The sequence below is a fragment of the Lasioglossum baleicum genome, chromosome 5 (assembly GCF_051020765.1).
Source record: "Lasioglossum baleicum chromosome 5, iyLasBale1, whole genome shotgun sequence".
Classification (NCBI taxonomy): domain Eukaryota; kingdom Metazoa; phylum Arthropoda; class Insecta; order Hymenoptera; family Halictidae; genus Lasioglossum; species Lasioglossum baleicum.
The window spans coordinates 10,576,481-10,601,368 of NC_134933.1; the positions used below are offsets into that span (position 1 = coordinate 10,576,481).

Consider the following 24,888-nt stretch of genomic DNA (forward strand, 5'->3'; position numbering starts at 1 on the left):
ACATCAAAGCGATCGAATTGACCGTGAAACCCTCTAGGATATCTTAGACGCGTAACGTTTACTCGATCGTTTTATTCGACGTCGAATTTGTGTACTTTAAAGCGTTCGAAATTCCTTCGGAATCATGTCCAAGCAAAACAAGTAAATCTTGTTTGTTATACTTACTCTTTAAAAGAATGTTATCGCTGTAATAACGCATATGAAAGCCACATATTATAAAATACCTCATGTGTAGATCTTCACGCAAAATATCAGATGATTGCAAAAATTCGTGTCCGATTTGAAAATAAAATTCAATGGTTTTTTAAAGAATACAGCTTTGTGAATCAATTATACACACACAGTCACCATTCTTTTCTAATTGTATATAAATTTTTTTACATTCCGCCGTGCAGTACAGTTTGCGACATCCATGAAAATCGGACACGAACTTAGGCAATCATTTAATAAAATGTTTGCAAATCGACTGCAAGATATAGGGGCCAAGTAAACATTTATGAACAATTTTAATATATCGATTTAATATATCGTTCTTAAATTGTTAGAATTTGCTCACTGTCATGAATGCATAAGATCCGCAGTCTACTTGTGCGAATGGAATGTCGAAGACAATATACAGTTACTCGAATTAATATTCGGACGCACTAAAAAACACGATAACTTTTTAAATATTGTACTATACTATCTGAACTTTTTTGGGAAGCTAGAGCTATTAGTTTATCGTAGGATGCGAAAAAATTTTTTCAAAAATAGCAATTGATCGGAATTGTAGAAAAAATATTAAAAGTTGCATTTTACAACTTTTTTATGTGGGCCTATATTGAAAATTTTAAAAATACGATTTGTAGGTCTGTGTCAATTATATGCACTGTGAAAGTTGCATCGAAATCGGTTGATGCGGGAAAAACGACAGGCATTGAAAAATGTAAGAATTCTTAAAACTTTTTAAAATTGTTATAAAATTAGTGTCGGAATAGATAGAAAAATTTAATATAAGTTTAAATAAAATCATGACATTAGTGACTAGAAAAATTAAAGCGTGGAGCGCTAAACTATATTCACGTAATCTTCGTGGACGGTCCACTCAATATAGTTTAGCGCTCCACGCTTTTATTGTTATAGTCACTAACGTCATGATTTTATTTAAATTTATATTGGATTTTTCTATCTATTCCGAGACTAATTTTATAACAGAAGAAATTTTGAACTAACTGCTTAAAATTTTGGGGAAAAATATTATTAATCTTTTAACTGTATTCGGTACTTTATGGAGAACCAGTAAAAAAATTATTTTCTCCCTTTTAGTGCATTTTAATATAAGCGTGGTTTTTAAACATTTTTTTAAAATATATTTTATTTTCTACTTTTATTGTCATCGGAAGCAAGTGTATATACAAAATCTCAGCAATATTGGACTATGGGAAGAGGTTTAAAATTCGATTACAAGATTTGATGCATACAACAACACGGCAAGATAATATAAACGTGGTAATAATAAAAAAATCGTGAAAATCTGCAATTTTTACCATCTTTAAACGTTTGTATTTTTGCAATGTCGACCGATTTTGACGAAATTTTCAGAATATGTTTAATTCACACAGATATACAAAACGTATTTTTAAAATTTTCAATATAGGCCCACATAAAAAAGTTGTGAAATGCAACTTTTAGTATTTTTTCTACAATTCCGATAAATTTTTGAAAAATTTTCTTTTCACATCCTGTAGTAAACTAATTGCTCCAGCTTCCCAAAAAAGTTCAAATCGTATAGTACAATATTTAAAAAGTTATCGTGTTTTTTATTGCGTCCGAATATTAATTCGAGTAACTGTATTTATGTAAATGGGCTGAATGCGAATAAATAAAACAAATATATAGAATGTACATACAATGAAGAGATTAGCGTGGCGCGAGGAACGAGTATCGAAGAGCAGTCACAGTTGTCCCTAGGACACCGCGTTTGTCGTAGATATACGGTTAAGTAGTTCTGGAGCGCATGTGGTCAGACACGTAGTTTACTGTAAGACGATTATACGCTGAGCCCCGGTGTGTGTACCTCGGATACGTAGGTGTGACTCGAGTGCGCCAAGCCGAGACAATCTCTTGTTTCAATTCCGGGGGTTTGAATTTCATTTGATACTCGCCGAGAGACAGAGAGAGAGAGAGAGAGAGAGAGAGAGAGAGAGAGAGAGGCAGAGCGGCTGTAACTTTTGCTTCGAATGGAAAACAGAAACACACCTCCCGGTTACTCTATTGTGGATCTCATGCATTTACAGCATAAATTAGTCCCCTCCACCCATGCGGCGACGAGCCGAATCAGAATTCCGGCTGCAAGCTGAAATTCACTACAAAATATTCGCTAAGCATCCTCTGCTTATTATGTTACAACATTTTCGAAACATCTCGGTGCCTCTTCTCAGCTTACGTTTTCCGAATTGAAATTGAAATCTTTACGGCGAGTCGTCTTAACATTGTGGTATTTAAGAATTAATTTTAAGAAAACGGTGAAACCCAGCAACTTAAAATTTTGTATTTGTGTTTGCAAATGTTTGAGCTAGTTGCACAAAGTTTTGTACAATTTTTTATCTAGAATTGTGGAAGTTATAGAACGTTTGCTGAAGCCGTCATTCCGAGTGATTGCTCAACAGTGTGACATTTGAGAATTGATTTTGAGAAAACTGGAACCTAGCCAAAATCGTTCGGATATTTTGTTAAAAATTGTGGACCTTATTAATAGTTTGGCATTCTATTGTTATTCTACATGTCCGAAAGAAACGAATGACAATTGTTTTATTCGTCTCGAGTTTAAGCCATGTAGCTACAGTTGCTACTTATAATAAACGAAGTATGGGATCGTTGGATTCGATTATTAAGAAAAGAAGTTCCCGGTGAATTGTTCTGGATTCGTGAAAGAAATACGGGAGGGTTGTTTATCGAGGCAGATGTCGTAATCCATTAAATCATAGTCAGAGCCGCACTGGCAAAATAATGGAAGCGGTAATAACAGTTAATGATTCGATCGGATCGGATGTAACGATTAAAAGGGAGCCGGCCCGGCTAATTAAATCAGGCCGCGGAATGAAGTTACGCGCGCGCGGTAATTGCGAAGCTACTTCTTCGCATTTCCCAAGCTGCTTGCCCGCTGCCGGCTTAATTAGTTTGTCCAAGTCCCCGATAATAACCTTTTAAGATCCGGATTATCCCGATAAATTTCACGGAGTCTCGAAAGGCTGCGGCCTCCGATGAAGAAAATTCTCTGCGAAAGAAAACGATCACGCGTGGTTATTAATAAAATCAAAGAACAACGAAGGATAAGATCGAACGGATTTCACAGAGGTTGGTCGAGGAACTTACCGAAAGCTCTCGTAATTTCGAATAATCGGAAAGTTCCACGGCCGAGGGAGCAACTCTCGATTTACCTCCCAGGGCAATTCTTCGTTGAAAACTGCGGCCTCGGCTCCCTCTGGAAAAAGCTGTTTGTTTATGCATTCGAGTCGATTGGAACGCGAGACGAGAAGTTCCAGGAGTCTTCGAGCACCGAGGAAATGCAAATGCCTCGTTAATTTCGATCGCGATGATATACGGAACATTAATAAAAAGTAATTTCCAAGTTTGAAAGCCTGGTTTCACGCTGTTGCACAGCTTGCCGCGATGCTGAAGCACGATTAACTGTATTCGGGGAACTATGGAAATCATGCTACAACCCTCTCCGGTGGCGCTACAATTAGAGAGAAAAAAAATTATGACTACGTTTTATGAAATATGAAGATTGGCTGGATCAATTGCACGAGACAGAAGATCAATATTTAATTATTAGACTGCGGATCTTTATGCAAAATAAGAAGTGTTTGCATTGATTGCAAGGCACGGGTGTCAAATAAAAATATGTTTCTCCTTTTAATTATCTTATTAAGGTGAAACTAATACACTGTTGGCCTTAAATCTTTTTAATATGTCCACTGTTTTAAATTGTACGTGCCCATTTTTGTCATGAATGCATAAAATCCGCAGTCTATTAATTATTGTTGAAAGGGCAATAAAAGTTATGCTTTATGCCAGAGCCCAAATCAGTCTTATAAGAATTAGGCGAATTTTGAAAAATTAGTTCTGTAGTCTAGATCAGATAAAATACATATACATACAAATTGTCTGGATCGATTGCTTGAAACAGGAGATCAATATTTATTTATATTATTGTTCAAAGGGCAATAAAAATTATGCTTTATGCCAGAGCCCAAATCAGACGGGCTAAAATTAGGTGGAAATGAGAAATTTGTTCTGAAGTGAAAAAGTAGCTTGAATAGAAATTAGAGGGACATAAACGTTCACGTCGAGAACCTTTACCGATGAATTCCCACAAGATCGAGGTTTGGAAAAGTGATCGACGTCAGCAGACATCTTCCCGGGGCAATCCGAGTTGGCGAACTACGCTCGGAAAAGTTCGCAGTTTCCCCGGAATTTGGTGGTGCTGCGACCGGGTATGCGATAATTAAGAATTAATGCAAGTTTACCCGAATCGATATCAAAGGGTTGCGTTACCGGGACAGAACGGGTAAACCGGAGAGAGAGAGGGGTGCTTGCAGGAGTCGAATTTGCATTTAAAGCGGACCGTCTTCTTGACACTGATATATCCTTGTCTATATCGCAGTTAAGATCGAGTTTATTTATAGCTGGGAGAGGTGAGGCAGGCGCCGCGGACCACGAAGAATAAAGGAAAAGGGAAGAACCGGTGGGAGATTCTAATTTAAACTCCGACACCTTATTTCGATGCAAAACCGCGGTTAACACTCCGACCCCGCAATAATCTCTCGCCCGCCACCGGAGAACCGACGACAAATTTTGTGGTTTCAAGCGCTTTCATTCGGTCGGGAAATGTTATCCTTCTCTCCGAAGATAGTGGTTGGCCTGGCTGCTAACTTGGTCTGGCGTTCTACTTCACGGTGAGCAGCTTCTTTTTTTACTGTAGAAAATCTCATAAGTAGACTGCGGATGTTTATGCAATTATCAATTTTTGTAGACGAATTTTACTAAGTGGAATAAAACGCAATCTTATTTCCAGTGCTAGAAGTCACTGCAGATTTAAAAAAAAAATTAAAATTCTACTAAACTCTGTCTAATTTTATATTCCACCCTTTTTGAAAATTTTCAGAGGCCATAAATGCATGAAGATCCGCAGTCTACTCATAAGATATTTCTGCGGTTGCCAGGAGATGTGACATGCGGCGTTCTTCATGACAGCCACAGATTTATTTCAACATAATACAGAATTCAATATAAGAACGACAACCAAGAAAAATATTTACAGAATAATAAACTCCTTAGCGGAGAATAAAATTGAGGATTTTCAGGGAAAATGTTTGTGGAAAAATTATTATAGATATATTGATAAATAAAGTAAAAATGACGAAGGTGGTCCATGCGGAGCAGAAAGGCCATCGGGAAAACACGGGCCCCGGGTGATTCATAACACGGGCGTCGCATAAATTGCCGGTGATATGTTGGCGCGCAATTAGGGTTTGCTAAATCGGCATTACTAATTAGATTTGGTATACCGAGCTCGGCAGGCCGAGCAAGCCGTCTCCTCGCCGTGCGTATAATTGATTCGAGTTTCAAACTAATCTATACCCGGCCTCGGCTCTCTCTCGATGGTGATCGATAATCATTCGCGAATCCTAGCTCGCCGATGTACACGGCCCTAGGCTAAGACCTCGTCGCCGCGCCGCACTCGTTGCGAATCTCTCGAGAGGGATCACTGACAAAAATAGGTCGGACACGGTGTTGAACCGAGTGCCGCTTTGACCACGTTCGAGGGTGGTTTAGATATTCGCGTACAGAGCGAGAGAGAGAAAGAGAGACCGAGAGTATTAGCAAAAGGGGAACGATTGATCCGGGATCGATTGCTGTCACCTATCCCTTACCTCAGCGTTTCGCAAATGATGTTCCATCTAAAGCGAATAACCGTTCTGTGAAAAATCGTTGAAATTAACGAGTCTCATATGGCTCCAAAATTAAACGCTGATGGATGAAAATCTAATTAGTGGACTAGAATTTTCTGTATTTATGACAAAAATCAGCAGGCCAAATGCGAAACAGTGAGAACATTTCAAGAATTAAAAAATACTGTTTCCAGCTCGTCAAAATGATTGTGAAAATTCTTAATCCACTAATTAGAAATGCTACAAAATGATTTTTGGTTAAATTGCACAGAAAAATATAATAAAATTTCGGCGAACGCTCACGAAGATAACGTAAATAATATGATTGAACAGTACAGGTCTGTCCGACTTCTGGCGAACGAGTTGACGATCGGATCGTTGATTTCATAGATCGTGTAGGTCGAAGAGCGATTAACGTGACGAATCGTTGGGTTGGTTAGCCGCAATTTCAATAGGCCGTGTCCCCGTTGCCGTCGCTAATAAGTTTTATACGCAGACAAAGCGATCGGAAAATCAGTGGCCGCTATTAAAACGTTTGCACCGCTGGCGATAATGCGCCGACATAACGACAGATCATCGGTCTGATCCATCGCCCGAGGACCACGTCCAGTTTTATTGGTCAATTTATTCATTAGCAGACGTTGCGGTTAAATAGTGGACGACACAACGATCGATCGAATCAGATCGAATCGAGTCGACAAGATACGCATTCAATCGCGATCTCGTTAACTGTCGGCGATCGAGTAAATAACCGACGGTATCATGCCGGCCGCGGGCTCCCGATTGTCAATCGAACTGATTCCGCTGGATATTGCAATTTAACTATTTTATAAGGGGCTCGCATGTTCGATTAACGCGGCCGGGTTGTTGCGGAATATTGCGAAATTGAAGAACAGCCAGTGGCAGAGTCATTGCGGAACGGTATGCGTTGTTCGGACTCTATTTGCATCTTATTAACACGTTGTCCGCCGAATCATCATCTGGTCAAATATTAACTAACAATAATTAACTATGATGTTCAGAGACTGCTTCGCACAGTCACTTCTCTATTCTCTGTTGCACACAAAAGCTGGACGTGCCAATATTTCTCGCTAGATAAAAGATTAATTACCTGATAAAAACATTTTCGATCGGACTGCTAATAACAGAGTAATCTCTACTGGTCACGAACTGTAACAGTTTATGACCTATTGGCTGTTGCCACGACATTCAAGACAAGGCATGTTAACAAACAGAAGACAGTACCTCGCTGACTGTAAACCGTGAGAGCCGTACAATTACCAGGTCTTCAACAAATCAACTGATTAGGTCACCTGAATATTTCACCCGAACATTTCAGCAACACCTACGTCGAACTCCATCAGTCTCGCAACGTCACGTAAACACTCCGTCAAACCATTAAGTCCCCAACGATTTCGCCATAACCAGTGCAGCTCCTCTCCCGGGTTATCCCTCCATCAGAATCGTGTCCCGAAGCATCCTCTAACGCTACAATGTATGCATCTCCTCAGAAACTCTCGCCGCCATCGCAATAAAGACGATACAACCTAATAACAGGAGCCGGTATCATAGCTCGCGACCGTCGCGTCAGACACTTATTGTCTGTATCGTCCGCCAGGCGATGCTTAGTTGCATTAATATACATTAAGGAGCTACCGTTGTCCCAGTTGCTCCTTTCGCCTCTGTCCGACAATAACTCCGAGTCGGAACAGTCACGGAACTCCTCCTCCACAAAGAGCAAAGAAAATCCCCGCAATAAATGATACTCGGCGAACAGTAAAGCCCTTAATCACGCCCTCGGCTGTTTTTCAGTGGAGCGACTTCTTTCCGCGGCTCCTCTCGATCCCGCGGACCGACTCGAACTGAACTTTCGCCTGCAGATTCCTCGTGTGAAACTTCTGCAGGATCATCGGCCCGTAAAACTTTTCCGGATCCACGACTCTTCTGTGAACCGCGGCTTCACGCGCCGTCAACAGAACACAGTTCCACGGGGACCATTCAGAATCCGCACGAAACCTGACTAATCTCAATTCTGACAGGCGATCGTTCTCAGAAATCGCCGATCTACCGTGCCAAATGTCGTTCACCAGGTGGTAGACGATCTTCGAATCGATAACAAAAGCTAGACTACCATAGCTGTTCAATTTAGCCTCGTTCCTCCTCACATCTCTTAATAGACATTCGTACGAGCCATAGACAATTCTAGCTCCTGTGCGTACTCTGACGTACAGACAATAGTTGCAGGAAGATGATCGACGTCTCTTATCCTTGGCGAATTTGTCCAGAGGCAGTAGCCTACCACAGCTCCTGCAGATCTGTCTGTTGCATTTGGGATAGGCACAGTCTTCCATGTCTCTAGCTAATAAGTCCCTAGCAAACATCAAGAAAGCAATGTTGAGTCTCCTTCTGAGCCAGCTTAACTTATCGATATCGACGTCGCTGGATAGAAGATCGATCTCCTGATTGACCAAACGCACTATTCCGTCGGAAACTCCACAAGTATGTGGCTGAATGTCTTCCCCAAGTCGATACAAAGTCTTCAGACGTTCCTCTGTTGATACATCCTCTCTGGATAACTCGTCGAACCTGCTCTTCAAGGTCCCAGCAAGTACCGAACGAGGAGTGTCCACCAGGATCCGCGAACCAAGACGATTCCTCCAAACAACTGACTTGGACGTCTCGTCGAGGAATTTCCTGTAGGATTGTTCCCTCTTGCGCAGCTTCGTGGCTGTTTTCAAGGAGTCGATTGCTCGCAGTAACTCGACCTCCTTCGACAGGATTAGGCTGCATAGAACGGTTCTGGAGAGAACAGGAACAGAGAGAACAGAGAGAGAGCTGGCACGCCAACGGTCAAGGAGATTGTACAGCAACTCGAAGTCCGTCCTCGTTCTCGGCGAGCTGCGGTTTAGTATCACGAAATCCCGGCTGCGATAAGACCTCGGTTCCGCTGGTATTTGCTGGTCAACCGTGTCCTCCGAGTGAGACCGGACCAGGCAACGGTACTGCTGGCCAGCCGCGATTCTGCCACGGTGAGCCCTGTGGGCAGAGCAGAAGGAACCCTTGAATACCGTGTCCCAAGCGGTTCTCTTCGGGCTAAAGTTTACACCTCGAGTTTGCGCTACCTAGCCCGACGCACGGTGGCTCGATCACTCATCGTGGTAGCAATTAATTGTTGACAACAACGTGTCGATATGTTGTAACTAGACTGCGGATTTTATGCATTTATGACAAAAATGACGTACGATTTCAAACAGTGGACATGTTAAAAGTATTTAAGAACATCGGTGTATTAGTTTCAGCTTAATAGAATAATTAAAAGAAGAATACAATTTTTATTCGGCTCCTGTGTCCTGTAATCAATGCGAACACTATTTATTTTGCATAAAGATCCGCAGTCTAAAACTGCGCTGTTAATACGGCCACGTTATAAAATAAACTGTAAATAAATAAGTAAATAAGAAATAACAAGCAGTGACATTTGAAATCTGGTTTTCGCAGACCTATTCCTTATAAAACACCACGCAACTTTGCACGTTAAATTGTTTCTCTAGCTGTAGTAGCTTCAGAGTTATTAGAAAAATATTCGGACAACACAACCTCGAAGAACGCTAGCAATTATATTCTTTTGAAAATGTTAATAACGAAGGCCACTAAAAATGAGAAAGATCTAAACTTGTCCAGGACCGAAGTACCAGAAACTCCTCTACATATTATACAGCTGAAGTTCATTAAAGCTGTCTTTAACATTCCCTTTATTAAACTTGTACTTTTCCGGCGAAACTCTTGATGGCTCAAAAATTTTCTTAATTTCCTCAGTGTAAAGATAGCATAATCGCCCCGGTGGCGAAACTGTTCCCCCAGCTGTAAACGAAGGAGCAAACTTTCGGGAGAGGCGACGTCGTCGTAACGAATCCCAAAACTTCGAATTACTCTAGGCGATTGTATAAATACTACCAAAAAGAAGAAGATAGGCAGCATTGACTATAGTTATTCTGAATAAAATTTCCGAGACGATCCTTCCTTCGCCGTCAGTGCACTCAACGTCTACGTTATTCTGTACAGTGGACGATGCGTCTCTACGGGATCTGCGGCACCTCGGCTGAGACAGAGAGTCTCGGAAGCCTAAAGGCAACCCTAACTTTTACACTACTAGCTACTTTAAGTCGACATCGACTATTACTCCACCTGTAAAACCTCTGTATCTTTACGACGCTCTCCAGGATCCTTCCGGAGTCCTCGCGGGGAGACGGGACCTTGGAACCCTGGAAATAAGCGAGGTTACTATTATTTTCGCCTGGAAACATTTGGTACAACAGTTTTATAGAATGTCTCAAAGGTACGTGGCCATCTGAGAGTCAAACTATCGCGAGCTACTCTCGAGAGTGAAATTCGTCAGTGAAAAACTCTCGGAGAGCGAACAGGAAGTTGAAACTTGCAAATGGACAGGTTCAAATTTTTTCTCGGCCAGCAATTGTCAGCTGTACAATATATATACATTGTATACTTTTACAGAGCCATCTCCTGTGCCCTCCCAAAAAATTCCATACCATATAATGCAACATCTGAACAAACTGTTCAAGAATATTTGCAAATGTTTCTTCAAGATTAAGTGCTCTTTAAGTTTAATTATTTTCTTATTTTGTATCGTTTCCAAATACACATACGTACCTTGAAATATTTAGTTCTATCAATAAATAATAAAGACAGACATATTTTAGATGGATTAAGGTACGTGTCCATCCACGTTCAAATTCTTTCTCGGCGAGTAATTGAATCGCCTATTAGTAAATAATAAATACAGACATATTTTAGATACATTAAGTTACGTTTCCGTCCACATTCAAATTTTTTCTCGGCGAGCACTTTTCATTTTTACGAACACCATTCGTAAACAATGTCTTCGCTCATAATATTTGTGTCTGGTCAATTAGAACAAAGTTTACCTCGAAGTAGAAACTTGTCTTGAGGTTTTTTCATGATTGCATACCTGTTCAGGACTACGATCGGGGAGAAAGGGTTCTATGAACCTGTCCCTGGCGTCAGGAAAACAGCATGATTGCACCCCGACATCCTGCTGCGTGACCGTGGATTTGTCGACGAGGTATTCGGTCTGCGCTATCCGTTCCACCGTCGTGCCATGCTGTCCAGTTTGCGTGCACGCGTTCCAATAAATGGCCCCGGTAGCCTTGTGCCTCCAGCCGCCCAAACACGGTTTCGCTTTCATCGTCGAATTCTCGATTTCGCCCTAGATCTACCTACGACAGAGAAGAAACTTTGAGAGAACGAAATTCTGCGCCGCGAGCAGTAAAGGAAATTACTGCGCTCTACGGTTTAAAGGATTCGAGCGCGGTGCTACCGCTTTACAATGGCAAACGAGCTCTGCGTAGAAAACGAGCTTCACCAGGTCGAAATTGCCGGGTACAAGCATCCAGATAACTCGGGAATCTTGTTTTCGAACGAATTGCCGGTGACGGTCGCCTTTTCGCTTTTGAATCGATCTCCGATGGAATTAAGAAGACAGGCTCGACTTTCTTGATCGCTAGAAACACTATCAGTGTTTCACAGCGTTTCTGAACGTTGCGGGACGTCCAGAAAATTATGCATTTTTTTGCTTTATTCACATTCTACCGAGATACATTTCATCGTGTTCCAAAGAAGACAGTTTTAATGTCGGGCCTGCACAGGGTGGATGATAATAATTAATTCCGCTCGGCAAATACAATTCCGTATTACAGTTTCGCGTGCACACGGACTGAAAATCACGTGGAGCTGGGTAAACAGGGTTTCCGTGACGTTAGTTCCACGTGGCGCATTGTAAACACGACCACGTGCCATTAGCAGAAGCGCGTCCTAATGCAAATGCGACTATGTGTGACATTAGGAATAATGCAGGCCAAACAGAACCACGTGGTCCTGTTTATGGAATTATTATGGAATCGTACGTCACTCCAAACATATATCAAACATTAACTAATTGTTTACGTTGTTCCAATCGAAGTACTTTACGAACCTGTACGATCTTTTACGGATTCGTTCTCGTTTCAAGGAGGCTGTCGAGTAAACAGGTCGAAAAATCAATTTTTAACGTTGAATTTATCGTAATCTTTTTTCATTAAGCCTTATGTAGCCAAAATGTATAGATTATTTAAAATCTTTTGTATTTCACATATTTGCACAAATTCAGCAAAGAATGGACATTCAGAGAAATCTTATAATACTTTTAGAGGAACATTGACAAGTTGTTGAAAGAAATGCAGCAAATGGGTACCCGGTTGGCTACACAAGGGTTAAAAAATTGATCACTTTTAATCATGGATTTGTCGGGGACCAGTTTCGACCGGGAGGCGAACAGCATATTCTCCGCCGTTTAACGATTCAATTTAATAAATTATAGAACGAAAATAAGCCGAACAAAACCGGCGGCCATTACGAGCGTAGTAGCGCGCGTCGATTAAACTGTTGCTCGGCAGAGAGCTACGATGAAGAAGAGGTAAAAAAGAACAGGGCAAGGAAAGGAAGAGGAGGAGGGAGAGGTGCGATGAATATTTCACGGGAGGAGTAACCAACCGTTCCTTCGGCGCGGCAGCAAGTTATAAATTCCCGTTAATTCGGCCCGGAAGCGACGCTTAATTCCTTGTTATCCGGCCGAAACGTCGACGAGAGCTTAGCGTATGGAGGAGAGCACACTCTTCGAGGTTTTACGGCTGATGGAGAGATCCAGCGTCGGCGATCCCGGAAGTGTAACCGGGCGGACCGTAAACCTACTGTATGCACAGTAATGCACACACATGCACAGACGCACGCACACCGTGCGAGTACCGGTTGCACTAAATGCATCGCGCGTAATGCGACCCCCTTCAACAAGGGAAACACGCACGCTTCGTCGCGACCATTTTTTCAAACCTGTGTTCCGTACCTCTACGCCGCTTTAATTGAGCCCGCGACGCGTCGCGACGCCCAGCGTCCGACCGTTTAAACCCGGTTCTCTTTTTCTTTCTTGTTGGACACACGCCCTTATTATTGTTCATTCTCACTCTGTTATCGCAACGGTGCACAAAGGATCTCGAGGGTGACTGCTGCGGAGGAAATGAGCGCATTTCTGATTCCAAACGCGATCATGCCGATGAGGATTTGCGGCCCGTTGTAGGCGTGAAGTACCGGAAGTCGTTCCGATACAGGGTAATGGCGAATTTTATTTACTTAAGGGGCCTATTCACGATCAAGCATATTGCGCAACAATTATTGTGCAGCATGATGTTTACGCAAATCTACATTGTATTAATTAGTCAAAAACTATCTTTCCCGATCAATCATGTTGCGCAATAGCCATTTCTGCGCAAAATGCTTGATCGTGAATAGGCAGCTTTAGTGTAGGACAGCGCTCGAATTTACTTACTCGAAACGGTCGAATTTTAAAGGCTACACCTCCTCGATCCGGCCGCGCGTCTCGCTCCCCGTGGCGGTCCTAGTTCGGAGCTCCTCTGGCGCGTTCCATACTCGCTAATAGGAGAACTACGGCCGCCACGGGGAGCGAGACGCGCGGCCGGGTCGAGGGAGTGTAGCCTTCGAAATTCGGCCGTCGCGAGTAAGTAAATCCGAGCGCTGGTCTAGGATGTTCGAGTTTAGTCTGGTTTTTGTGGAGATTGTTCTCTTCCTTGAGAAAGTGACTAGAACAGAAATTTTGGTTGGGTTATCAGAGACCCCCAGTACATAAATTAACCCCTTGCCGTTACATTCTCTTTAGAGTTACAGTATTAAAACGTCTTTGTCCCCAAAAACGTCATAGAAGAGGAAAGAAAATTAACATTTTCTTACAAACGAATTAAATTTTATTTCATCTAAGAAGAATCGCGTGGCATTCATATTTGTTAGACTTCGTTAGATTATTCATCGCGAGTCTAATTCGTTAAAATACGGCAAGGGGTGAAAGGTTAAGGACAGTTTACGGTGTCGAGACGCATAGCCAGTTTATTAGAGAGGTGACGAGTTAATATAAAAGTACGATGATTTGTTCGACATTCTTCCACAGCATCCATAAATTCGGCCATAAATGCAGCGTATCGGTGACCGCTTAGTGGAGCATAAATTTCAACGTAAACGAACACGGTCCACTAGAAATTTCGGCTATAAATAAGAGTATACAATATCGCCAACGTGAACTCGATTGTGTGAGGTGGCCCGCTGTCTCGCCAGAAGTGACATTCTGAATAAGTACTAGACATTCGAACCACGAAGAACATTTTCACTGCAGCGTCGCAACGAGCAAGAGTATACGTATAGATGTCGATCTTCGAACGATTCATTTTTATCGCTATATGCAGCGTGAATCGCTTAACGTTTGTACCACAAATATTTTTGTCGTTTCTAAAAATATATTAAATGTCTTGAGGACAAAGTTAAATGGTAAAATCGATCTCACGTGATACCAAAAAATTTTTGTTTTTATTTCATCTTTCTAGAGGTTTCCTCATTTTTTTTAAATGGAACCACCCTTTTTTAAACACCTCCGATGACAGTCCGTTTCATTGCGAATTTAGCGGCTATAATTATTCAAGATCGCCCTACATTCACCCTATACAGGTATCACCCTATATGTATGGTATAATTATGGATTTTGACAATTTTCCAAAAATGCTAGGATATAAAATATGATAGAATTTAGTACGACTTTAATTTATTTCAGATCTAAAAAGGCTACTACACACGGAAAATAGGATTCTATTTTATTCCACTTTGTTAAAATTCCTCTGAAAGAATTGAAAATTGCATAAACATCCGCAGTCTAATAATATTAGATGATTGCATAAGTTCGTGCCCGACATGAAAAAATAAAATTTAATGGTTAAATTTTAAAGAATACAGAACTTTATTAATCAATTACATAATTTTCTAATTGTAGAAAAGAATGGTGACTGTATAAATTTTTAAATAAGCACGAACTTATGCAATCATCTAATAATAATCACTTTTAAATAAAACCGTTCTCACGATGGAATAATCCAGTACAAAAATAGTTCGGCCATCAAAGGGGATGCAGCTTACGAAACCGCAATTAAACGTGAGGACGGAATCGAATTCTGCATTGCAAAACACGAGAGTAGGAAAGGGAACGAGACGCGAGTCCTCGGACAGCGAGTAAGTGTTTACGTCTCGGTTATTAAACGAGGCCGTACGAACGCGGAAATTTAATTTCTGTTTAATTGGATCGGCGACTGCGCGTACATCTGCGCATGAAATATTCATGGTTCCTGGTCGAGGTATGTATACTAGAGGGTTCAAAGTCAAAAATGCGAGGGGCGGGAACGAAGCACGCCAGGCACGCGCCTCTCTCCGTTTTCATTCTCGGCTGCGTTTCTTCTCGTTAACAAAGGAATGGTACGCCGCATAAAGCTGATGCGCATCTGTTTGAATCGGCAAACCGTCGCGGACGCTCTTCCTCTCTCTCTATTTTAGCGTCCCGCTCCTCAACCCCCAAGTTTCATTGTCCCCGTATCCAAGGAACTCTCATGAACAATATAAGACTTTTGTTTCCCCCTTGTTTTGCGTCGCAGAGCCAGACAACCGTTTTAATGCTCCGCTGCCTTCGAATCGCGAGATGTTCTTTGGGAATCGTAATCCCGCGGACGCGTCCCATGTCTAAAAGCATGAAAAGTAGAACACTTTCCGAAATTTTCCCAGGCGACCTACACACTCGTTCGACGCACACGCGCATACACGTGCGGCGGCGGTTACGTACTCTCTATGTTATGAATTATGTATTTAACACGCAAAAAGGAAATAGACGTTGCTAAGAGACGACACGGACGGAAAACTGTTCGAGCAAACCGCCCCGGGCATCGAAGACACGCGGAAAGGGAATGGATGATGTAACGGCTGCAGGGACGCATACCTTCGGTGAAGTAAAAATCATTTTTCGTACGTGCATGTTACGCCTCGATTTACAAGCATTATCCGTTCCAGGTAGATTTTATTACGTGCAAGAAAACCGCGAAGTCCGTATGAATAATTTCCAAGAGAACACGTTGTAAGATGTGAAGGGGTGCAGTTCAAGAAATATGTGCATTGTGCATAGCAAGAGATCCTCGCAGACATCCATAACTATTAGACAGCGGATTTTATGCATTTATGGCGAAAATGAGTAGGTGTGAATTAAAATAGTAAAAACATTAGAAGAATCGAAAACTACTGTTATATTGTTTTCAAGCTGTTAAACATATTTTGAAAGAAATTTCTTATGTATTATAAATCATTTCAATTGTTTGAAAATAATGTCTCCATTTTTCTGTCGAATAATTAGACAGCAGATTCTATGCATTTATGGCGAAAATGAGTAGGTGTGAATTAAAATAGTAATAAAAACATTAGAAGAATTGAAAAGTACCGTTATATTATTTTCAACCGATTAAACATATTTTGTAAAAGAAAATAAATTTCTAATCCACTCCATTTACAATATGCAGATAGAAATATTGTTTATTTTGCATAAAGATCCGCCGTCTACTAATAATAAATTGTGGTAGATAGACAGCGGATTTTATGCATTTACGACAAAAATGGGTGAATGCATAATTTAAAATAGTAAAAACATTCAAATGGTTCAAGAAGTTAGTTTCAATTTACTAAGATTATTGAATATAGGAAGAAATTGTTATACAGTCCTTGTGCCTTGTAATTGACGAAGAAAATGTTTATTTTGCATAAAAATCCGCAGTCTCGTGATAAGTGTTATTCGTTGTCGGTGAAAGCAAAAAATGGTTGTCAACACCGTCTGAAGATGTTTCATATAAGATTGTTTAAACAGAAGTTTTCAAACGGAATGTATCAAGAACGTATGGCATTCGCTTCTTTTTCAATTCACATTTGAACCGTGCGAAAGTATGCGAGCCTGACCGGAGGGTGCGATCGTGGCCGAGAGCGACGTATTAACATTTTTCGAAATTCAAATGGCGAACACTCTGAAATAATATTCCGCGGTGATACGGTAACGACGCGAGCTGCGGTCGCGTTTTAATTAAAGCCGATTGAACCGAGGGAAAAAGAAACATTCCCGGGCCACTATGAAATAATATTAACGAGTGGATCCGAGCGAAGCAGATTCCGGCACGGATTCGAAAAACCGGTTGTAATGGAATTTGCATTCTTCCGAGCCGCGACGACGACGACGACCAATGCCGCCAGAGAGAGGGGGAAAAAACTCGAGTCGAGGATAATTAGTAGAGACGATAATTGACAGCCCCGGGATCCACACTAATAACCACCGCGAAAAATCGGCCGGGATTGATTCGGCGGTGACGAACGTGTCGCAATTATTTCGAGCGCATAAATATTAAACGGTCCTTCTCGTTAAAATCTGCTGGGTCGATTCGCGAATCGAATCTGCCGCCGTCCGTCTCGCAAATTGATCCTCTTTATCTGTTCTTTTTTTTATTCAGGAAATCTCGTAAGAGATTTATTACGACATTAGGTACAAACAGAACCAAAGTACATATACAGAACCTCTACAAACTGAAAATAAGGGTATACCACTTTTTCCCTTTTTCATTTTTCCTTGAACTCTTCAGTGATGATAGAAATACAAAGTATATACATTCGAACTACGCGGCGCCCGTCAAAATGGCTGATTTCACATTCTTCATTTGACGATTGCCAATATGACACAGAACAACAATGGTGGAAGCACGAATATGCTCGATCTTTGCCGTTTCCCACGAAGAAAAAGATTTGTTAAAAATAAAGCGAGCTGTCCACAGCGAAGAGCGTGTATCAAAAAGTGTCTCTGCGGAAGATTGAATTCTCGAGATCGCAAATTCCGGTATTCCGCACGATTATACGAGTTCTCGGTCGCCGCGCAAATAAATAAAAATACGTCTGGCAGATTTCGCGTCGGGCAAAATTCATAAGGCCGGGACAGAGGCGGTCGGGCGATAAAAATTCAAATAGGGCTAAAAGCAACATGCACGCGGAAAGCCAAAAATACGGCCGTTTTCCTCGGGGGTGGTGGTGGTGGTTGGCAATAAATACAAATCAAGCAGGGGCTTCGACTCACCTCCCTTTCTGTCTCTAGGAGCGTATCCACGGTCTCGACGGCTTTATTGTTTACTCGCTCGTAAATTACTTTTATAACCGTAGTGTTTATCAGTCACAGGCCCCGCGTCGCGGCGCAATTATTCATCGTTCGTCTGGACGGTCGTCGACGACGATTCACTCTCGTCACCGACGGGGATTTATCGTCACTCGTCCCTTCGGGGGCCGTAAATTAGGCGAGTGCGCGAGTTGTCTGCTGGCTGGATTCTTCAAGCGGAATTAGAGATTCGGAGGAACTGCGGGACAGCTACGTGCCCACCCTCTCCGATTTCCATGATTTTTCGATAGGTTCTAAATCTCAGCATTCCGAACAACTTTCTCGTTTAGGTTCGAACCTATCGATTCCTACAACGCGTCCGAGTATCATCGAAATCGAATATTATCGAAACAAACGAACGCACAGTGGGGTATTTAGCCGAAAAGCCGGAAGAAACTGTTTTAGCGTTATTTGTGGGGTCGAAGCCATGATTAGATCAGGATCTTTATACAAAATCAAAATTGTCTGCATCGATTGCAAGCAATAGAAACTATAATAAATTGAATGTTATTTCTTCCCTTAATGATTTTAAAAGAGGAGAAACCATGTATGACATCTTCAATTTTGATAACTCTTCAATCTGCGCAAATCTGCGACCATTTCTATTTGCACTGTGATCACAAACCTCTATCGAATGTAATCGCACCAGAAACAGCACCGGATATTACTCAATAGCATAACAAAATCGTCAATAAAGTTTTATAATTGTAAAAAAATTTACAGAATGATTGATTACGTTCAAATATTAATAACTATACTAATTTAGATGATAACAAAATTAAAGCTGTGCGAAAGTGCTATGTTACCTGAAAAACTTCGGTAATGCAAGAATTCACACGATTTTTCTTGACACACATGAAAATCTAAAATGAAGTATACTGTTTCACGGGTGTACAAACAAAGAAAAACAATATTGAAGCCTTATTCTACAGACCTTGAACGACGTCGGACAGCAAAACTTTCATGACACACCTAAAAATTTAGAAACCGACTTTTTCCGGCTTTCCGACCAAATAACCCCAAATTGTGAAACGCGACGAACTGGAGTTTAAAAAGGAGCAGGGACACTGTGCGAAGAAAACGTCGACGGCGAGAAGGGCCCGGTGGATGGACAGAAAGAAACAATCGGTGCTTTTAACTCCCGTACAGACCTCGCCATCGCGCCACCTGAAAGCTCAAAGCCTTAAATCCCAGCGTTGCCACTGGCAACCTGCTTGGTCGATCGGTCAAAAGCACTTTCTAGTCCATTATTTGTCGATTTTATACGTCCGCGACAAACGCTCGCCGATTGTTCACCTCCGCGGAAAAAATGGAGATTTCGGCGGTTGTTTGCTTGACCATATACACGCCTCGATTCATCTCTGCCGTGCACCACTCTCGGTCCAGTTTTCAAAGCTGTTAGTAATTATTGTAGCCAGATACCATAAAAAATACAACCGCTTTGTCGGAGACCGTAGATGAAAGTGAATCTCTCTTTTTCTTTCTCTCTCTTTCTCTGCGGTCAGCCTTTCTCCACTGGTGAACATTTATTGTGAAACAAATACACTTTGCTGGAGAACAAAGACTTACTGAAATGTTTGCCCCAGATTTATAGACAGGGGGGAGAATAATTTCACCATCACATGAAATTGTAATCGGCCACTTTGATCGCTGGCTTGTACAGCGGCTTGTCTTCGATCTCGTGGAACGATTCTCGGAACTCCCGCTCGTGCTCCATCAAATGTCTGTCGAGGAGAGAATCGGATGTATTGTTTTATATTCAGTTAGACAATTCGCGTTTAGAAAGTTCCTTGGCATTCAGTGTGTTCTATTAACCCTTTGCACTCCTTTGTCGAGTGTGACTCGACATCAAAGAAAAATGTAAATGAATCGCGCTTTTATTTATATTTGGTTCCTCCTATATTTATTTAGGTCGTATTTTTTAGTTAAATACAAATACAAGTTCCACAAATATAAAGTACATAGTATAAATTAAAATAAGAAGCAGTCAAGGAACTGTCCATTGAAGTAAATTTCAAATGAAACACTTGAAATAGTAGGGAGTTGTTTGCAACAAAATTGAAAAACAATTCGGAGTGAAAAGGATTAAGATTATCAATCTTTAGATACTATAAGTAAACTGCGGATCTTTATGCAAAATAAAAAATGTTCGCATTTATTGCAGAACGCAGGAGCCAAATAAAAGTTGTACTCTTCTTTTAATTTTCCTATTAGGCTGAAACTAATACCTTGATAATGTCCTTAAATATTTTTAACATGTCCACTGTTTTAAATTGTACGTGTCCATTTTTGTCGTAGATGCATAAAATCCGCAGTCTAATAATAAGCGATAATGTTTTCAGTGGAAAAATGCCGGAAGTCTAAGGGTAAAGAAAAGAAATGAACGTCTACGTAGTTCTTGTATCTTGCAATTCATTCAGATTAATTGGATTTAGCACAAAAATCCGCAGTCTAGCAATAATTCACTTCAACTAATAATTCGGAGTAAGGTGCGTGTCCAGCTGAGAGTTTCTGTCTATTACGAATTTGACTCTGAGATGGACACGTACCTTAAGAGGGCCAACAGCAATTACCGGAATTGATCCTTGGCAAGTTGATGCCGCAGCGAAACTTTCTCGATCAATGGCCTCGAGTAAACGGCCGATAGATCCCTGATCCTGCAGTGGATCTCTGCCTCTTCGGACGTCAATAGAATACAATTCCAAGGCGACCAATCCTTCTCCACGTGATATCTGATAATTTTCAATGAGTACAAATCGCTATTCTCGCTAACCACCGAATGACCATGCCAAATCCTGTTCACCAGATGGTACATATCGTGTTTTTGCATCATGAACGCGATCGCCGACGGAGATTGTTTCGCCTTCTCCTCAGAACGCACGCAGTTCAGAAGGAACACATAAGGCTCGTAATTCACGTGGCCGATGTTGCGCTCACGCAACCAGGTGCACCCTGCAAATGATCAAACATTATTGTTGAATGGATCGCCCGGTGAAATGGACCTCGAACCATTTCTGCCGGTGAACATTTGGTACGCGGTTGCCGCGGCCCATTGTGCGCCGAATTGGAAAATTTAACTTTGAGGAAGCGGTTCGTGCAACATGTGAAAAGATTCGTAATTGGACCTAGTAAAATATTGCTCGTTACATTTCGTGTTCTAAGATACTGCCGTTCATACCGGCTGATTATGGCTAATGGAATCGACTGAGGACCTTGGCGCAAGTACTCGGTTCATTCTAACGATTGTTTCATTCTCATCTCGTACTGTATGAAAATATATAGAATTTTAAGTTGTACGATTTTACTGCGAACGAACTTGCTCAATTGTTGCACCGAAACCTTCAATTATACAGAGAAACATATTTTTGAATATAGCAAGATATAAGTTAGAATCAAGGATGTATCTAACAATAAATAGCATTACCATTGCATGTGGAGAACGTCTTCATTCTTCCATGGACAGTGAACTTGTAACTAGGAAGAACTTTCGAGCAACTCTTACACAATTTTGTCCAGGACTCGATGGGTTCTCGTAGCTTTTCATCATCGACGTCTTTGCAAAAATCTCGGTCATCGTTCACGCAGCAACACGAATGCGATGATCGAATAAAAAGCAGATAACCCACTGCATTTTTCAACAAAAAGGATCAGCGAAGTGTTAGAATAGAATTACAGATAAATGTTTAAGAGAACTATTATATTGTATACAGGGTGAACCACGAATCGTGATCAGTAGACATTACTCTGTCATTAGTAGGCTGCATTGATTGTGGGAGTAAAATAAACATTGATTTCATCCCTTAATGACTTTATTGCATTAAAAACAACATTACAATATTCTTGGATTTTTCTAATTTTCCGATTAAAAATGTTAAAAAAATAAATAAAAAAGCAATTTTTTTATATTATTGATACTTATCGAATTCATCTTGAAATTCTCTAACATAGGTAGGCGTAAAAAAATGATAGGTGTATTTGCGATAAATTGAAGGTAACCTTGAAAAATCATGAAGAAACAGAGTTGATCAAAATCAGAAGAACATGATTAGCGGTTCACCCTGTATAAATCTTACAGACTATCCGTTCCCTGAGATAGTCAAGGGACATCTCGGTCGCCATTCCTCTCCCCAGATAGTCCAATTCCTGCTCCACTAATCGAAACAAACTGATCGCAGGAACGCAATTGTGCAATTCCAATGATTTCCTCAGCATAGTCAAGATCTCCATTCGTTGTCCGCAAGTGACTAGATAATTCTTCAAGGAATCATAAATTGTCTTCAAGTCGCGTGCTTTTTGATTCCTCATAGTCACCATTTCCGTTTTCTTCCCTTTTTGATTGGTCCAGCATATGGACTTGCAGTTGTCGGTTAAGAATTTAACTCGCTTTCGATTCCTATAGCTAGCTTTCACAGATACCCTTTTCTTGTCTATCACGTTGAACATTTCTACAGTCTTTTGCACTATTAAATAACCCTCTGCGCATCTTGCTGCCTTGAAGAATCGCTTTTTCGCGCAATCGATGCGATCACGACGCCATTGCTCCACTATGTCGTATAGCATGTCGAAATCTAGGCGAGTCTTGGGGTTGATCCTTCGAAGGATCTCTTGACGATGCCTTGTCCTGAATGTACATGAAAATATTAAAGAAGTGTCTAGACTCTTGAATATTTTAAACATGAAACTCAATACTGTTTCTATCGAGACAAACCTAGAACCATTTAATTGTATAATTAACAAGATTGCACCTACTCATACATGATCGCCCTCTCCTTCTCATACAGTCTGCAGTTCTCGACCAATTCCCTGTACTGTCTCGCATACTCTTTGATATTCTTCAACAGCAGATATATCCGCCAGTTCCTCTGTATAATTCGAGCGTTGCCATCGTAATTCAATCGCTCCATCATCTCCTCGTACGTTTCGTACGGTCCCGACGTCATGTACTTGTCCTTCTCGCTCGATATGAAGCAATCCCGTCTGCGAAACGACGAAAAAGGGACCGAATATAAATTCGAAGCGAAGATGATATTAAATGCGTTACCGGTGGAACAACGGTAAATATACACAATTTATTAAGTAAGAAAATTTCCAAACACAGAAGACATAGAAAGTTGAAATTTGGTACACAGACAGTCGGTAGCCCAAAAGGGTGCGCGAATATGTTTTTATCCCGGAAGTCTTTCAGGATTAATTGCTAAAATTTAGGATATAAATCTCATCCTAGCGTCCTAACGTTTCTGTCGCGGATTATGAAACAGACGACAATGTTCGAAACGAGGATTGCGAGAATGAAACGTATGAGAACTTCGGGAGCAATTTGGTCGTTATTATACTATAAAGCAGTCCCGTCCAGTCCCGTCTGCAGAACGATGAAAAAGGGACCGAATATAATTCGAAGCAAAGACGATATTAAAATGTGTTACGCGGGGGCTTTCCATCCCGCGTTTAATTTCATCTAGCGGGCGAGGCACTCGCAGCGTTTAATTTCGACTGATGAGGAGAAAGTATACGCGGGCAAGATGAAGAGAATTCTCCCCGTACTCGAGGCAGCATTAAGCATTTTTAATTTCAATGAAGAATACCGCACCGCCACATTTGCGTTGGATGATGGCACGGCGTTTGCGTCTCCACGTCCGTCACCGCGATGTATTGTGTCATTTTACTGCACGTGTTGCTACTAGGCATTTTTCGAGGGCCTGTCTGCGATTCTGCGTTCAAGTACTCCACCTTTGTGACCTTGTGCCGCCATCCTCCCAAATTAGGCTTCTTCACGCGACGATCTTCTATCACAACCCTTCTGCAAACCATTTCGACGGGGTAACGTCCTCCACACTGAATAATAAATATTCGAAAAGGTAAAATTTCAGAAAATTGTCTGATTTCAAGGAACAATTAAGTTGAGAGTCAAAGTTTACATTACTATGAAGTTTCAAGCTGAACACACTCATTCGTTTATTTCTTGATGAAAGCATAATATTTGGGGTGTCAGTAATTTTTTAACATTTTTCTTAAATCCGAGAACACCCGGTACTTCATCTTTAATTCTTTGATTATAACATAATCATCGTGGTTCATAATAATGAGGAAACTCTCTTCCGTCTCAGACTATTATTTTTATTAGACGTACACCACACTCATTCGTTTATTTCTTGATGAAAACATAATCTTCGAGGTTCATAATAATAAGGAAACTCTTCTTCGGTCTCAGACTATTATTTTTATTAGACGTACACCACTTTCTCACACGAATTTTGTGATTTACAGGTATCATTGTTGCTCGATCACAGATCTCGCATTCAGCGACGCCGTGTTGATTACATTTCTTTCTTTCTTCTGTATCAACGCAGAATTTAACAACGTATAAACCGTAATGTCTCCTGGCTAAATCAGAATGGTAGTACTCGTACACACAAACAAACCAGGTCATGAGATCAATGGAATTGCGAGATCGTCCAATGGTAAAAAAAAAGGATCTACCATCCGAATTGGTTGTGTTGCGTGTGTATGCGACAGGAAGCTTGCAATATTTCTTGAAATGTTGCACCGGTGAGAGAACGAGAAAGAGGGAAATAGTCTCTAACAAGAGGGAGAACTTGTGAACAGTTTTTCATTCCGTGGCGTAGCATAATTCTTCTTCTTCTTTTTGTTTTCTTTTTTACTATACAACGTTTCGTAGCTATACATTCTACAAGTTGTATTTACATCTCGCAATCAGACCTGTGAACTTACACGTAACCTTCGATCCTCAGACGAGCGACACATTCATTCCTCAGTAGTCCACATGAACTCACTTAAAACATATACAATCTGTGATAAACTATATACAAATAT

At 41.1% G+C, this 24,888-nt stretch overlaps 2 protein-coding genes across 3 annotated transcripts; both read right to left on the reverse strand.

Moving 5' to 3' along the window:
- Positions 1-1,796: 1,796 nt before the first annotated feature.
- LOC143208913 (IQ motif and ubiquitin-like domain-containing protein) lies at positions 1,797-13,327 on the reverse strand. Its single transcript, XM_076423855.1, has 3 exons — positions 10,924-13,327; positions 10,122-10,198; positions 1,797-8,972 (listed from the first exon to the last, which is right to left on the reverse strand). The coding sequence occupies exons 1-3, from the start codon at positions 11,158-11,160 to the stop codon at positions 7,745-7,747; spliced, it is 1,542 nt and encodes a 513-aa protein (XP_076279970.1). The 5' UTR covers positions 11,161-13,327; the 3' UTR covers positions 1,797-7,744.
- Positions 13,328-13,500: 173 nt separating this feature from the next.
- LOC143208798 (IQ motif and ubiquitin-like domain-containing protein) lies at positions 13,501-24,739 on the reverse strand. 2 transcript variants are annotated; one of them, XM_076423621.1, is made up of 7 exons: positions 23,973-24,739; positions 23,645-23,889; positions 22,807-23,034; positions 22,131-22,678; positions 21,482-21,682; positions 20,631-21,009; positions 13,501-19,781 (listed from the first exon to the last, which is right to left on the reverse strand). In XM_076423621.1, exons 1-7 carry the CDS (start codon positions 24,027-24,029, stop codon positions 19,676-19,678), a joined length of 1,764 nt encoding a protein of 587 aa, XP_076279736.1. In that variant the 5' UTR covers positions 24,030-24,739; the 3' UTR covers positions 13,501-19,675. The 2 variants fall into 2 exon arrangements, with proteins under 2 accessions (XP_076279736.1, XP_076279737.1); XM_076423622.1 differs by having other exon boundaries at positions 23,645-24,739.
- Positions 24,740-24,888: the final 149 nt, after the last annotated feature.

Excerpts from the sequence above, each read along its gene's own strand:
- LOC143208913 (XM_076423855.1), bottom strand. The coding sequence starts at position 11,160 with ATGAAAGCGAAACCGTGTTTGGGCGGCTGGAGGCACAAGGCTACCGGG. Across the intron at positions 10,199-10,923 it reads CCGATCGTAGTCCTGAACAG|GGTTCCAAGGTCCCGTCTCC; the intron begins GTATGCAATCAT and ends GCTTATTTCCAG. Across the intron at positions 8,973-10,121 it reads AAGATACAGAGGTTTTACAG|GGCTCACCGTGGCAGAATCG; the intron begins GTGGAGTAATAG and ends CTCTGCCCACAG.
- LOC143208798 (XM_076423621.1), bottom strand. The coding sequence starts at position 24,029 with ATGCTTTCATCAAGAAATAAACGAATGAGTGTGTTCAGCTTGAAACTT. Across the intron at positions 23,035-23,644 it reads CATCCAACGCAAATGTGGCG|ACGGGATTGCTTCATATCGA; the intron begins GTGCGGTATTCT and ends GTCGTTTCGCAG. Across the intron at positions 19,782-20,630 it reads CTTGCCAAGGATCAATTCCG|ACATTTGATGGAGCACGAGC; the intron begins GTAATTGCTGTT and ends TCTCCTCGACAG.